This window comes from Peromyscus leucopus, chromosome 6 (assembly GCF_004664715.2).
Source record: "Peromyscus leucopus breed LL Stock chromosome 6, UCI_PerLeu_2.1, whole genome shotgun sequence".
NCBI lineage: Eukaryota > Metazoa > Chordata > Mammalia > Rodentia > Cricetidae > Peromyscus > Peromyscus leucopus.
The window spans coordinates 60180046-60195019 of record NC_051068.1 but is presented as its reverse complement, the minus strand read 5'-3'; the positions used below and the strand labels follow the sequence as shown (position 1 = coordinate 60195019).

Here is a 14974-nt window from a genome sequence, read left to right as displayed (position 1 = left end):
TGCTCGTGTGATTGTTGGTGCTCACTTACAGCGCAATAATAGTTGTATGGAAGCCAAGTTTAATGCACACCCTATTTGAAGGTAGTTTCTTTAACAGCACAGAGAAATTTCCCATGAGTCCTTGAGTTTCCCAGTTGAGGTGAGTGGTGAATTAGAGGCCCTTCCAGCGAAAACTCCCCAAGGCCAGAGTATGTTTATTTTTAAATCAAATTCAGTACCAATGATCTCCCTAATTTTATCTTCAATTTCCCAAGCAGGTAAATAAATTATAAATAGAAACCAAAGCATCTCAAAAAAAAAAAAAAAAAAAAAAAAAAAAAAAAAGGACAGGAAGGACAGGGGACAGATACACAGTTTTGGGTTTCCCATAATTTCTCATGGGCTGCCATAAGACAATTAGTATTTACCTTAGGATTATTTAGCTCTAACAATTTCAAACTTTTAAGTTTTTAATTTATCCTTTCACAATTTCATATACATATGTATGTGTGTATGTATGTTTATATGTATACATAAAATCAGATCACATTCACCCTCTATTACCCTCTCCTACTCCCTTCATCCCTGCTGAACCCCTTATTCCTAACAAACCTCCCTCCTACTGTTTTTAATTTTGTGACTCACTTAGTTTTTGATTACATGGGCATAGGTGGGGGCTATGGACTGGAGCAGAGACAACCTAGTGGTGGCTACACCACTAAGGAATGACTCTGCCTCCCTCAGCCTCCAGCTCCCTGTGTGGGGCTAAAGCATCATGAACCCCTCCTCTGTCCATGGTGGATTACTGACAGGCCTGATCTTGAACAGGTCTTGTGGGGGATGCCACAGCTGTTGAGAGCTCATAAATGTCTAGAAAGCAACATTTCACCACCCCCTTCCCATTCTTTGGCTCCTGTGTCCTTTCTGTACCCTCTTCTGACCTGAGTCTTTCACATTTTTCAGAATTACTTATCAGCAGTACCAGTAAAGTAAACAGAAAATAAAACCATCATATGGTAGAGAGGAATTACCTGAGTTGGAGCCCAGGGAAAACACTCCATCGTCATTTCCACTAAACACTGAATATTTAATGGGGTCTGTAATTGATGCAGGAGCAAAAGCCTTTACAGTCACAACAGAAGTACCTGTAAAGTCAAGGTTAAAAAAACAACCATTAGAAAATCTCATGGAAGCATGAGAGCCAACAGTGGGTATTATCTTCCTACTCTTGCGTCACTGGTCAGTTCCTGTGACAGTCACTGTCTTCATAAGCCACGTCTCATAGTGAGTACTGGGATGCAGGGACAAGTTGGAGGAGACCTCCAGCCTTGCAGTAGTTATGAACTGGTAGAAGATAGACAATGAACAGTTAGACGATACCTAATCAAAGTATGTTTCAGATTGTGTGGACTACCCTGGAAAAGAGAAACTGTAACTGATAGGAAGCATGGGGTTTGTTTGTTTTGCTTTTTGATGGGGAAAGCCGACCCTTCTTTTAAAAGTGTGGGTGTAGTGAAGAATAAGCAGCCACATAAGGAACTGGCAGGAAAGGATTCTGGGAGGACGGCAGTGAGGCTGGGAAAAGGCATGGTTTGTTGTATCAGTCAGTTGAAGAAGAGACATCAACAGAAAACACCAGTGTATAGGAGGGGAGGATTTGATTGTACTTATGTTGAGTTAAGGCTATTAAGAAATAGAGGAAAATATTATGGTATGCTTATAAAAAGACACTCGACTACTGTGTGGGAAACAGAAAAAAGACTGAGCTGAGACCAACTAAGATAACACTGTTAGTGAACACTTACAAGTAGAGATGTATGGACTAAAAGGTAAACTATGTGACTCACTGGACCACACTACAGCTTCCATAAAGAGATGTTTTGGTTTTGCTTTTTAACTTTTTTTTGTTTTGCTTTTAAATTTTGTTTTCAAGAGAAGATTGCAAGGGCACAGGGTGGAAGCAGGGGTATGGGGAGATGAATGGAATTGGGGTGCATGATGTGAAATCCACAAAGACTCAATAAAAGTTAAAAAAAAATGGTACTATGAACATTTAGGCTAGAGGCAATAATCTTGGACCATTGAAAGAGAAATAAATAGTAGACAAATTAAAGATGTCTTTTGGTATTCCCCCTTGAACACTGGGAACGATTCTTAAGCCAGGTCTCAACGAGTCACAGGTATAGCAACCTGGCTAGAGAAAAACCAAGGAGTTCACTAATGTTGCCATTAACTGTTAAAACAGGGCAGGAACAACTTGGAAATATCTTTAAGGAAGAAGCAGAATTTAAACAGGGTGGAGGAAGGAACAAAATCAAATATGGGAACCAACTAATTATGAGCAAGAATAGTTTGAAAGGGCTGATAGCAACCATAAGGTAGCTGGCGTGATTTGAACTGGGAGTCTGCCAGGCAGCTGTGGTGTAAGTTCAGACAGAGAGGGAAAGATGGGAAAGAGGGTGGAAACAAGTAGGCTTTATGCTAGGCATCAGCAAGCTTCTCTGTGAAAGGCTGTGGGTTAGTATTGCAAATGTTCAAGTCTACCCAGTTTGTCATGAAAACAGCCATGGGCAGTGTACAAACAGGTGAATGTGGCTGTGTTTCAATACAACTTTAAGAAAAAGTGAAAAAGCTATACATGACAGGAAGGGGTGAGAGGAAAGGAAAGTTCCCGAGTCAGGGGTGATGTAGGGAGGGAAGATGCTTAGTGGCTTTGGGGTCCTCTGGGCCTAGTAGCAACTATGGCTGGGACAATCATTACAGCAGCCAGTAGGGCCCTGGAGGACCACAAGGATGTCATTCACAAGCTGTGATGTCTTCACTTCCAGCAGCCTGCATTTTATTGCTCTGTTCTGTTCTGCTTCCTAGACTGCTGGTCCACTCACTTCCTACAATGGCCCAGCTTTTTAAAAAAAGTGTTTTCTGTTTAATCAATTTCACTAACATAAAATTTACATGCACATACTTTAACTATATCAGCCTCTGAGTTGAGATAGTACACATCTGTGTAAGCAATGTTACATTCAACACCTACTATGTTTCTAGCACTACAAAAGTTGCCCTTGAACGTCTACTCTTTGGCACTCAATCCCTTTTTCAGAATGCTTTTGGCAGGGAATGACTAGTCTGCATTTCTGTAGCCTAGATCATTTCTGCCTCTAAAACTTCATATACTTGCCAACCATGTAACACCTGGCTGCTTTTTCTCAGTATAATTTTTGAGAGTTATTTAAATATACTGTTTTCGTATCAAATATTCATTGCATTTTTATGGCAACATAGTTTTCTATTATATATAATATATATATATACATACATACAATATATCATACACACACACACACACACCACAATTTGCTTTTCATTCATCTACTAATGGATTATGTGCAGATTGTTTCCAGTTTGGGATGACTGTGAATAAATCTGTGAATTCCCACGTGTCAGTGTTTGTATAGAGTTCTAATTTCATTCTTCAGGTGAAGATACTTAATGTAAATGGTCTTGTTTTTTTAAGAAGCTTCCAACTGTTTTCCCATTTTCCATTGCTGCTGGTGATATTTGAGGGTTCCAGTTGCTCTTCAGTGAGTAGTTTAAAAGCCTCTTCCATTTTACTCACTATAGATTGAACTGAGTTCCATGGCAAGAGAAAATCTCTTCCATACATTTGTATTATATACCTTTCTAGAACTCTATATTAGTTTTGTCTTTAAAGAGATATAAACTAACAATAATATACATTAATATATAAATGAATAATAATAAGTTATATATAAACTAATAAAAGTTAATTACCCTGATTTGACCTGTATCTATTGCGTACATGTATTGGCTATCACACCACATCTGTGCATCTCAGATATAGGTACAATCAGTATGTGTTAATCAAACATTTTTAAAGTTTAAGGAGATGGAAGTGTTAACTATCCTAATTGTCACATACTATGTGCATGTTACAAATCATTATGCTGTGCCTCACATATGTATATAATTAAAAATAATGAATTTGTGGAGAGAGGTATGCGCCAGTGGGGGTCAGTGACCAGTACTGGATGTCTTACTCTACCACCCTATGCCTTATTTTTTGAGATAGAGCCTCTCAATGAACCCAAAACTCATGGATGAGCCAGCCTGGCTAGCCAGTGGGCCCGTAAGGTCCTCCCAACAGCACGCCAGTGCTGATTACAGGGTGTCGGGCTGGTGCTCAGCTTTCCACTTGGATGCTAGGTTCTCATGCTTACACAGTGAGCACTTCACCCGCCGAGAGATATGTCTCTAACTCCTGAATATATTTTCAAATTCTTAGATTTAAAAATTGACAGTATTGGATATCTCTTGTCAAGCGTACTTTTCGAAAACAAAGCATGTGGTTCTATGCATCAGAGCTTGATTTTTTTTTTTTGTAAGTGCTTAAAGTGTATGAAAAGAGGAAAGACAAAAAGGAACAGCAAGAGAAGAGGCACCACAGTTTCCTAACTTGGAGAAATGCTGGTCTCTACCTACAGGGCACATCAATCTACCAGCACAGACATAAGAGACACAGCTTGAAACCCACTTTGATGGCAATATCAGTAAAAAAGATAAATACATTAGGGTAAGTTGATTTTTTTCCCTAGACTCTTAAATTTTTTTCATGGAGGGCTGGAGAGATGGTTCTGCAGGGAAAGACACTCATTGCCAAGCCTGAATACTGAAGTGATTCCCAGAATGCACCTTTGCACATTAGGAAGGAATGAACCCACTCCAGAAAGTTGTCCTCTGACCTCCACATATGTGCTGCAGCATGTGTGCCCATAAACACCACACACACACACACCCTTACATGTGTGTTCTTTCCCCTAGCCCTTAAAAAAAATAAGTAAATGCAATTATTTTCTAAAAAGAATTTCCACCTAGAATCCCTTAATGCTTAACACTCAAGTTGTATCTATTTCTATAAATACCAAAGACCATGAGATGATTTGTGAGATCAAAACTTCAGTGAGAACTCTCCTTGATAAGAGGCACAGACCCACAAATCCAGTAAAACCCAGATAGAATATATGACTCTCCTTTTGTGTATATGCTATGTGGAGGGATGTTCTGGAAAACTGAACAGGGTTTCACACATTTAAGGCAAAGCATTCTGTGAACACTGAGCTGCATCCCCAGCTCCCCGACCTCATTGATTTTGAGGCGGGGTGTCACTAAGTTACCCAGGTTGACTGTGATCGCTCTGTAGCTCTGTAGACCTTATGACCCCTTTGCCTCAGACTCCTGGTGGCTGGGATTCACAGGCCGATGCCACCAGGACAGACTGAATCACTCTCATTAGAGTTGTTACACTTAACAGAAACCCTGACAAAGTTTAAAACTCATTCATCTAGATTTCCAAGTGACTGTCCTTTCCAAACCCCTTACAAAGTCATCTAGCAACAAAGGAACAAATGGGATAATGGTGGTAACATCAGGGTACTGCTAGGGTTGAGAATGCTCCAATTGCGTCATAAACTGGTGCTTACTGTACACACATCAAGAGGCACATGGCTCCTGCACATGCCTTCCTTTTCTACACGCTGTTGTGCACACACACACACACACACACACACACACACACACACACACACACATTGAAGTATGCTTCATCCATGGTGCCAATCACAGTTCTGTCCTTCCTTACACAACTTATTTTTAAGTACAGGAAATTTTATTGCAACTGTGGCCACATATTCCTAAGGATGTCAGTCAGAGACAAATAGCTATGCAGACAAGATGCACAGACCTTGCCGATGGCCTTTATTTCTGCTTGGGTTAGGTTGGTTTTTTTTTTTTTTTTTCCAGCCCAATTATAAAAGAAAATGGGGACATTTCTTGTGCGTAAAAGAACAGTGATGAGTACAGAACTGGAAAATATCACTATGGCCCTTCTTATGTGGAGACAAAACATTCTATTTTGTTTCAAATTAAATGTTTATAATGTCAAATGGAATTGTAACCTAGAGAAATTTCATTCAATAAGAACTCTCCAAACTAGCTGCTACAGTCAGCAGAGAGCCACAAATGTTTATGTATTTTTTTCCTCTGACAAAGTTTAAATCTGAAACATCCCTATTAAAGCGGAAATAAGTAAAGGGCCTTGATCTTCCTAGATCCTGCACACTCCCACATTTTTAACATGCCTTTCTCTCTGGGCACACAGGTAAAACTTAAATCACTGTGCATAGCACATCAAGGTAGAAATAGCAAGCTATGAAAATTATAATGAACTTCGACTCCAATGAGAAATACAGAGATAAAATTAAACAATAACTTAAACGTTTTCATTCTTAGGCAATTATGAGGTATAATTGGACAAAAAGTGCAATACTTTTAATAGTCTTACTTTCCTCTTTTTTACAAAACTCCCATTAAAAAAGCCTAATACTACCCATAACAGCTCTGAGCTCTCAGTTTAGAAGCACAAATATGTAATTCTTAATGAGTGCAAAGATCAATAATTATAGCAATAACTAAGCAACTATGAAAATGACATATAATCCTGTGCATGAACATTTTCATTATTCCTAAGCATATATATTATTCTTAAATATGTTGTTGATGGCCAGGGTGGTGGTGGTGCATGCCTGTTAATCCCAGCACTTGGGAAGCAGATATAGGTCAATCTCTGTGAATTCGACGCCAGACTGGTCTAAAGAGTTAATTACAAGACAGCTCGGGCTGTTACATAAGAAACCCTGTTTCAAAAAACAAAACAAAAAAAATTGATTTGAAACAGGCATTTCACATGGTTCGTTTATAAAGAAGAGCTTTGTCAGTCAGTCCCAGTATCTTTTATGGGAATTTCAATTTCTTACTTTCAACATCTTGAGTGTGTTCTTTGTCTTCCTTCTGACCTCTCCTGCCTCTGTGGAGAAGCCTCATTGGTCTGAGAAGCCCCTTGAGGACACATCACTTGTTTCCTAGGACTCCTTAGAGTTTCTTGCTTTAGTATTTGAGAGTTTGATTTTAATGACTTTTCCATGAAGCCCTTTGGGTTCACCCTGGATCTGTCTTGTGAGCTTCTCGCAGTAGTTTTTCTATTTCCTTCTTTAGAGTTGGAAAGTTCTTGACCATTATTTTTTTGAAGGAGTCCTCTGCATTTTGTCTTCTTTCTCTCTTCTTGCAAGGCTTTCATAATAAATACAATGTTTCCCTTGATGGTATCCCATAAGTTCTTTTTTAGTTTTTTTGTAATCTCTTTATCATTTTGTTCCTATTGATTGCCTAATAGCTCATCTCCAAGTCCACCAATTTTCAGCTTTATCAAATCTATTATTGAATTTCCCTTGTGAATTTTCAGTTCAGTTGTAGTATTCTTAAACTCTAAAGTTTCTGTTTGATTATTTTTATTAATAACTCTTTATAGATAATCTAATTTTCTTTATGCAGACCTTACTGATTTTATTGGGTTGTCTATGTGTTTTCTTTGGATGTATTGATTGAATTGTGTTAGAATAATTACATAAATTCTTTATTTTATTCTTTTGTTTGTGTGTGCCTTATTTTGTGTGGGGAGATATGTGTATCTGAAAACAGCCACTACTTGTATTCTCTCCAAATTGGCCTTGTGCTGTGGATGATTGATTGATAAATAAAGTGCTGATTCCAGTAGCCAGGCAGGAAGTATAAGCGGGACAGGCAGGGAAGAGAATTCTGGGAACAGGAAGGCTGAGTCAGGAGTTGCCAGACAGACACAGAGGAAGCAAGATGTAAAGTACCAGTAAGCCACAAGCCACGTGACAACTTATAGATTAATAAATATGGGTTAATTTAAGATATGAGAACTATATAGTAAGAAGCCTGAGCCATTAGGCCAAACAGTTTAAATAATATAAGCGCCTGTGTGTTTATTTGGGTCTGAGTGGCAGTGGGTCTAAGTAGGACTAGAGAAAACTCCAACCACACATAGTAACTATTTTCTACCAGGAATTGTCTTAAGTATAAATGGATATAGTTCCAAAATCATAATACACAGACTAGCTGAATGTTTTTATTTTTAAAAAAAGACTGAAAGTTGTATCAAAGGCTCTCTTGAAATAGAAGGACATGCACATAGGCTGAAAGGAGATGATGGCATTTGAGAAACAGGCAAAGGGCAGGTTGGTGAGCAGTTGCCTGCTGTTTGGGAGCAGAAGTTAGACAAAATCGTGGTGCTGCTTTACATTTTCTTCTCACCTCTCTCCTCTGACCCCTGGATATCCCCCTGGAATCACATGGGAGCCTCCATCAATTAATAATGTTGGATTGGTCTACCTTCAAGGATGCCCACTGAACTGGGTAGAGGGGAGATGTATTAGTAATTGTTTTTTGGACTCCAAAGATGTCTCTAAGTGCAGCCAGGTTGAGAAATCTGGATCTTAAAAATCACCAAGTCCCACTGAGGCTGACTATGAAATATTGGTGGAGTCCAAGACTCCTAGCTTTTCTCACTCTATGGCTTTACTCAGGCTCTGGTTGTTTACTGATGGTGTGGAGCACTGTAGTGTTCTTCTAACAATCTCTTCCTAAGACCACGAAGAGCAGCCTCCAAAGGAAGCTATCTACAAAATTCACTGGGATAATTTAGTGGCTGCCAGTGAATTTCTCCTCCAGATAGGTAATTCCTAAAGAGGCATAAGGGCCTCCAACACATAAGATGCCTCATATGACCATAAATTCATACTCTCTTGAATCCCCAAACCTTTGCATATATCATTTACCCTGCCTGGCACCAGCTCTCTTCCCACACTATTCCGCAGTTTTATTTTTGTTTGAGGATATGCCCTTTTGCTTTCTCAGAAGTAATGGTTAAATGGTTCAACAATTTAAAAAGTGTTTTTTGAAGATTTACCAAGTAGAAACATCCCTATGGTTTTGTTATCTACAGTTGGAAGCATCCCCAGTTAATTCTTGCTATACTTTCATGTCATGTCTTAAAACTAATGGCAATAGAGATACTTTGGACACTTCAAAATACATCAAACCATCTTTTAGAGGAACAAAGGAAATGGATATTCAAAAACCTCTAGAAAATTGAGTATAGGGTACTCAAAATAGAGCACATGATGTAGAGGGTAATAGAACAGTGAAGGACATTGTCAAGAACAGGAAAGAGTGTCCTTCAGTGTTAAAGTGTATGGAGCAGAGTGACAATCTCGCAATTTAACAGCTACACAGCTGTCAGTTATTTACTATAAAATGGTAGTTTTATCTTGTAGTGACTGCTCTAGTGTTTCTTATGGGCACCACTGCTGTCAAAGTCTGGTTTTGAATGTCCCAGAAACCTCATATTGTTAAAAGTTCCGTCTCTAATGCAGCAGGTTTTGGGAGTGAGGAGTTTGGAAGCCTTAGACCATGAGTTAGTTTTGACTACTGCTGAGGGTGGCTTAGTGGAAATTGTAAGAGGTGGGACCTCATTGTGTGAAATAGATCATTGTCAATATTCCTTTGGGCAGCTACATTTTGTTTGTGACCCCTCATCTCTTCCCACCCCTCCCCTTCCCTGCTCTTTCTGTTCCTCCTTTCCCATCCTCTCTCTCCTCATCCCCTCTCAATCACCAGGAAGTGATCAACTTTGCTCCACCACACAATCCCAACCATGATATCTGCCTCCCCATGGGCCCAAAGTAATGGGGTTAAATGAGCATGGAATGAAACCTCTGTAACCATGAGCCCAAATAAACCTCTGTTTTTAAGTAGGTTATGCTGTTATTGTCCATTTCAAATACTTTGACACAGAGATTAACCCTTCTCATTGCCTAAACATATTGCCTATCTACCATTGCCCTTTGACTTGTGTTTACAAAGGTCCACTGTACAAGGCAGTGGCTCCTCCAAAGTTCCAAAGTGGCCTCTGCTTTTAGCTCTTCCTTCAAAAGATTGGTCCCTCCTGGATTATAGCCTCAACTAAAGTGGCAGCTGGGAGTGCTCTCTCCCACTCCTTCATGCTCTAGAAGCTAGAAAGGATGTGTCCCTTCTTTCCACACAGCAGACTTCCTTAGGAATCTTTTAATTATACTTGGGACCACATGTTTCCTCTGTAAAAGACGGAGTATGTTTTCTTGGTATTTCTGCTGTATCCACCCTGATGCTTTCCACAATACATGGCTTCTGCTTATAGATCAGGCAGAGGTCTTATCCACAAAACCAATATTGAAGACATATTACTATTTTTCAAACTATAGCCCCGTTTCTTATCTTTTTTTAAAAGTGTGATGCTTTGGAGTAGAGTTAGACAAAAACCAGCTTTTAAGAATCAACAACAACAACAACAACAAAACAACCTAATGGCTGCTGGGCAGAAACTCTGACTGAGGGGTCAATAAGTGAGGTGAGGAGCTTTTAAACACAAAGAACAGAAGCTGGTGATCCATGAAGGCACAGAAACCAAGGCAGCCTCACTAAATCCAGCTTGGCACAGCTGGTAATTCTGCTCTAGGAAAGGGCCTCACAGTCCAATGGCACTCAACACTTGACTTGCATCCTGTTCTTAATTGGTGAAGATTAACACATAACTCCCTGATTACAGTTTGGCTGCCTGTATCTTTATTCCTAGAAAGAAAGAAAAAAAACTAGTAATTTCAACATGGCTATTGCTATCCAAACAGCAATTTTCTTTTTTTCTTTTTTTTTTTAGGTTTTCTGTTATTTTGCGTTTCTACTCATTGGTAGTCTAGCTGCCTTGAACTCACAGATGTGCTCTCTCTGATGCTGAGATTAAAACATGCCCACATGGCAAACAGAATCTTAAAAAAACTGGCACCATGATGTATGGGTAAGTCTCTTTCACACAGTTTGAGAAGTCCCACTCGATGAGGCTACCTTCGAATGATCAAGCCAGTTAAAAATCCCACCACATGGGGCTGGAGAAAATGGCTCTGTGATTGAGAGCCCTTGTTGTGTAAGACCAACGTTTGAATGCCGACACTTATATGGCACCTTAAAACTATCTGTAACTCCAGTTCCAGAGATCTGGCACTCTCTTCTGGCCTCCATGAGCACACACTGTATACATGTGGTACTATATACACATGCAGGCAAAACACTCACTCTCATAAAATAAAAAATAATCCCAGTGTGGATGAGGGAGGGGCTACTGAGGCCCCACCCCTAACCTAGGTGCTATTGGCAGTTAATGGCTGCTGAAGGTGGGGAGTCACTTATCTCTGGACGGTCTGGCCACGCCCCAGTAGATAACTTCATACACTTGCATATATGGGCAGCAATAATCGGACTCAGTGGGTTAAAAAGTAATGATGATAGTAATAGAAATTAAAATTTAAAAAGAGGACATGAAGTTGACAGGATCCTGAGGGTGGGGGATGGGCAGAGAACTGAGAGACGTATATGACCAGGATACACTTTATGCATGTATGAAATTTTCAAAGAATACATAAAAATGATTTTTTAATGAATAAAATGATAATAAATTAAGGTAAATAAGATCTAGAGCTCCTGTGGCTGAAACCCAGATGGAGCCTAAGATGAATTCACAGAGATGAAAACTGTCTTGAGGTATATGCGTTTTGAGGATTTTAACCTTGCCTGAGACTTTTCTTCTGTCTCCTTCAAAGTTATCTTAAATCATAGATAAGGTAAAAAAAAAAATCTACATTGAAAATGGCTACCTAGGCAGCCCTCATTACTATGAAATTCATCTCAAATGCAAGCCTGGTCCTAAGTAATGAAATAGAATGACAGAAAATATTTCTTTCTTTCCCTTTATTGTCATAAACATTCCCAAGGCCCCAGTGACATGGAGCTGCCTACTCTTATGTTTATGAGGTCATTCATTTCCTTAGAAAGTACAATTCTTATCTAGTTTGTACAGAAAATGATCCAGATGGCAGGCCTTTAAAAACTGCAAACACTCCACAATGATTATACAACCATTATGTAATAGCTCCTTGCTCTAGTTAGAACTTTTAAACCCTGCTAATTTTATAAACTTCATGTCGAGCTTTAAGACAGAAGGAAAATAGCCACAATAACAACTGAAGTGATGACTGGTACCCTCCTACAGCTTAATCTAATCCTTGCAGCATCCTTGCGAGGAAGTCATTACTGCTTCCACTTTATGGAAAGAGAACTCGCTCATCATGAGCCGTGGAGCCATGACAGGCTCACCCGCCCCACTTCAATAATGCATGTCACATTTCCACACTGCCCAGCTGATGGAGAACAGCAGCTTACTGGATCCCCTGCCAAAGTGCTGCAAGACAGTTTTCTTCTCCAAAATCTCAAGATCTAAGTACACGACTTATTTTACAATATTAAATATATTTTACTAGTCACATTGCCTCCATGTGTCATCATGTTTCAACATTGTTTCAAGTTTTCCAAAGTCTGAGTACTTAACATTTAGACAGGGTATCAAAATAATTCATAATGTCAATTTTCCGCCCCAGGGCAATTCATAGAAATGCATGAAGTTCTGAATACCCCACCCTGAGGACAACAGTTGCTGATTCATCCTCATCAGGATATCCACAGTGTTAGGGGGAAACAGAAGCCCTGAGAAAGCTGGCTTCTGGAAGCCTGCTTCATCACTCAGTGGATTTAACCATCGTGAGTAACCAACTGGTTTGTCCTTAACATTTGAACAAGCTCAGGGCCTCCTGGGAACATCACTTTAGAAGCTGCTTCTGTGTTGTGCAAAGAGTTATAGGAAATATATGTATATATATACTCTATTCCAAAGAAAGAGAGAAAGAACATTGGAAATTCATAAACGGAATGATAGAACAGCAGAGAAGTGTGGAGAAACCAAAGGGTGATCTGAGGAAAGACAGAAGCTCAAGGCTCTGACTGAGCTGCCCCTCTGCATAGGGAAGGGAGGCAGATGCTTGATGAACTCAGGCAGGTGAAGAGACCAGCAGCATTCCCACAGGTGGGTGATTATAAGCCTCACATCCAGACAGGGGTTCTTGACATTTCTCTGGCAAGAGAGGAATTACATTTTGCCAGTCTCCATCGCTCAGAGAGCTGTGGTTAGGGACCATTTTAATCAAGAGCCTATTGTCTAAACTGAGCTACCCCAGAGACCCAATAACCAGGAAGAATCATGGCAAAGTCTGATTTTTAAAAAAACAAAAACAAAAAAAAAAAAAACAAAACAAACAAACAAACAAAAACCTGTGTTGGGGAGTGATGGAGAATGGGAGGACCACAGGCAGGCAAAGAGAAAAGAGCAGCCAACAGAAGACTCAGACAGTGAAGTGTCGAGGGGAGACAGTCCAGCCCTCAGTGGGAGGTAACCTCACTACCTGAGAGTGACCTGGGAGTTTGATAGCCCAGAGCCTGGAGTCAACAGGTAGATCCAACCTCTGAAGCCATCTACCCACTCTTCATGGCTATAGAATTGAGAGCAGCACATGCCATCCAGACCCACATCCCTCAGAATGATTTTTACTAGATTTTGAAGGTAGGAGAGATAAGCCTGCCAACAAACTGAGGAGACACCCTTGAACTTAAATATTAGCTACCTAAGATTGGACAAATTGGGGACTCTGCAGAGTAGGAGAACCTATCGAGTCCATAGACTAAACCAAGTGTGGCAAGCAGAGGCCCCTTATTCACAAAGAAAGGGGGCTGCTGAAGTTAAGGCCATTCCAACAGATGTCAGTATGAGGTCAGCACCAGCAAAAATCATGGGAAAGGCAAGGTACTGCTCCAAATTCAACTGACCCTCCCACCAGGCATCCACCTGCCACCCGTTTAGAATACCCATAAAGAAGCCACACCAACTTGTGGTCTTAGGAATCTAAATTGGAAAATAAAGAAGTGTTCAAAATGATCAAAAGCCATCTCACCCGGTATGAAAACTGGGGGGTGGATGGCAGAGGGACCAGCGGTAGCAGAGAGGAGGGAACTGCACATGTCTGGTTATCCTGCTGACCTACTGAGCTCTGCCTGTGGCAACTGCTCCCACTGGGGGATGTCTTGAATCTCATCTACTAAAGAATCCTGGTCAAACAGAAACTGTAGTCAGCTGTAGTGATCCCGATCACTAACTTGACTAGATTTAAAGATGGATTATTAAAGTACACTTCTGTCTGTGCCTGTGAGCACCAGCATGGTGGGGAGGGGGACACCTGCCCTTACTGTGAGTGAGACCAAGATAGGCTGGGATCCAGATGGAAGAAACAGAGAAAAGCAGGGGGCAGAAAGTGCTCTCTCTCTCTCTCTCTCTCTCTCTCTCTCTCTCTCTCTCTCTCTCTCTCTCTCTCTCTCTCTTTCTCTCTCTCTCAGCAGCCTTTGTGATGATATTCTTTCTCTCCACAGACCCAGAATCCAGGGAGTCAACTACAGGCTGAAGTCTCTAAAGCCATGAGCTAAAGTAACCATTTATTTCTTTCCCACTGTTTAAATTGGGTCTTTTCTAACAGTAACACAAAAGAAAACATCATATAGGCGTGAAGCTTAATGATGTTGGTAAATGTTAATACCAGAGGCTTAAGACATCTCAACAACTATAAATGTTAAATAAACATGAGTACACTGTAATTTATTTGTTCTAACTTTAAATTTCTTAAAAAAATGTATGAATATTAGAAGCATTGGGGATGGGGGCTGCAGAGATGGCTTCGCATGTAAGAGCTCTTGCTCTTCCAAAGGACCCAGGTTCGATTCCCAGAACCCACATAACAGCTCACAACTGTTTTAACTCCAGTTCCAGGGGATTGAATGCCCTTTTCTGTCCTCTGTGGGCACCAGGCCACAAGTGGTACAAATACATGCACGCAGACAAAAGACTCCTACACATAAAAAAATATAATAAAAGCAGTTTACTGTGATGATAATTTACAATAACAGCATGAATAATCCACTTAGCATGATAGGATGTCTGAGGGATCTACGGGAAAAGAAAACTTCTCTAATGTTTTTCATTTGATTATAAAGGTTTAAATTTTAGGTGCATTTGAAAATGACAAAAAATCATTTTTGACTCTATAAAATGGTGTTAATAATATTAAGGTCAATCTAATACTGATTGACATTC

The 14974-nt window shown here is 40.0% G+C and overlaps 1 protein-coding gene across 1 annotated transcript in view; it reads right to left on the bottom strand.

Moving 5' to 3' along the window:
- Dchs2 (dachsous cadherin-related 2) overlaps positions 1-14974 on the bottom strand; it is a 216262-nt gene that overhangs the window by 27356 nt on the left and 173932 nt on the right. Inside the window, 1 exon segment of the mRNA XM_028857068.2 lies at positions 1011-1124. Within this exon segment, the coding sequence (XP_028712901.1) occupies positions 1011-1124 (114 nt within the window).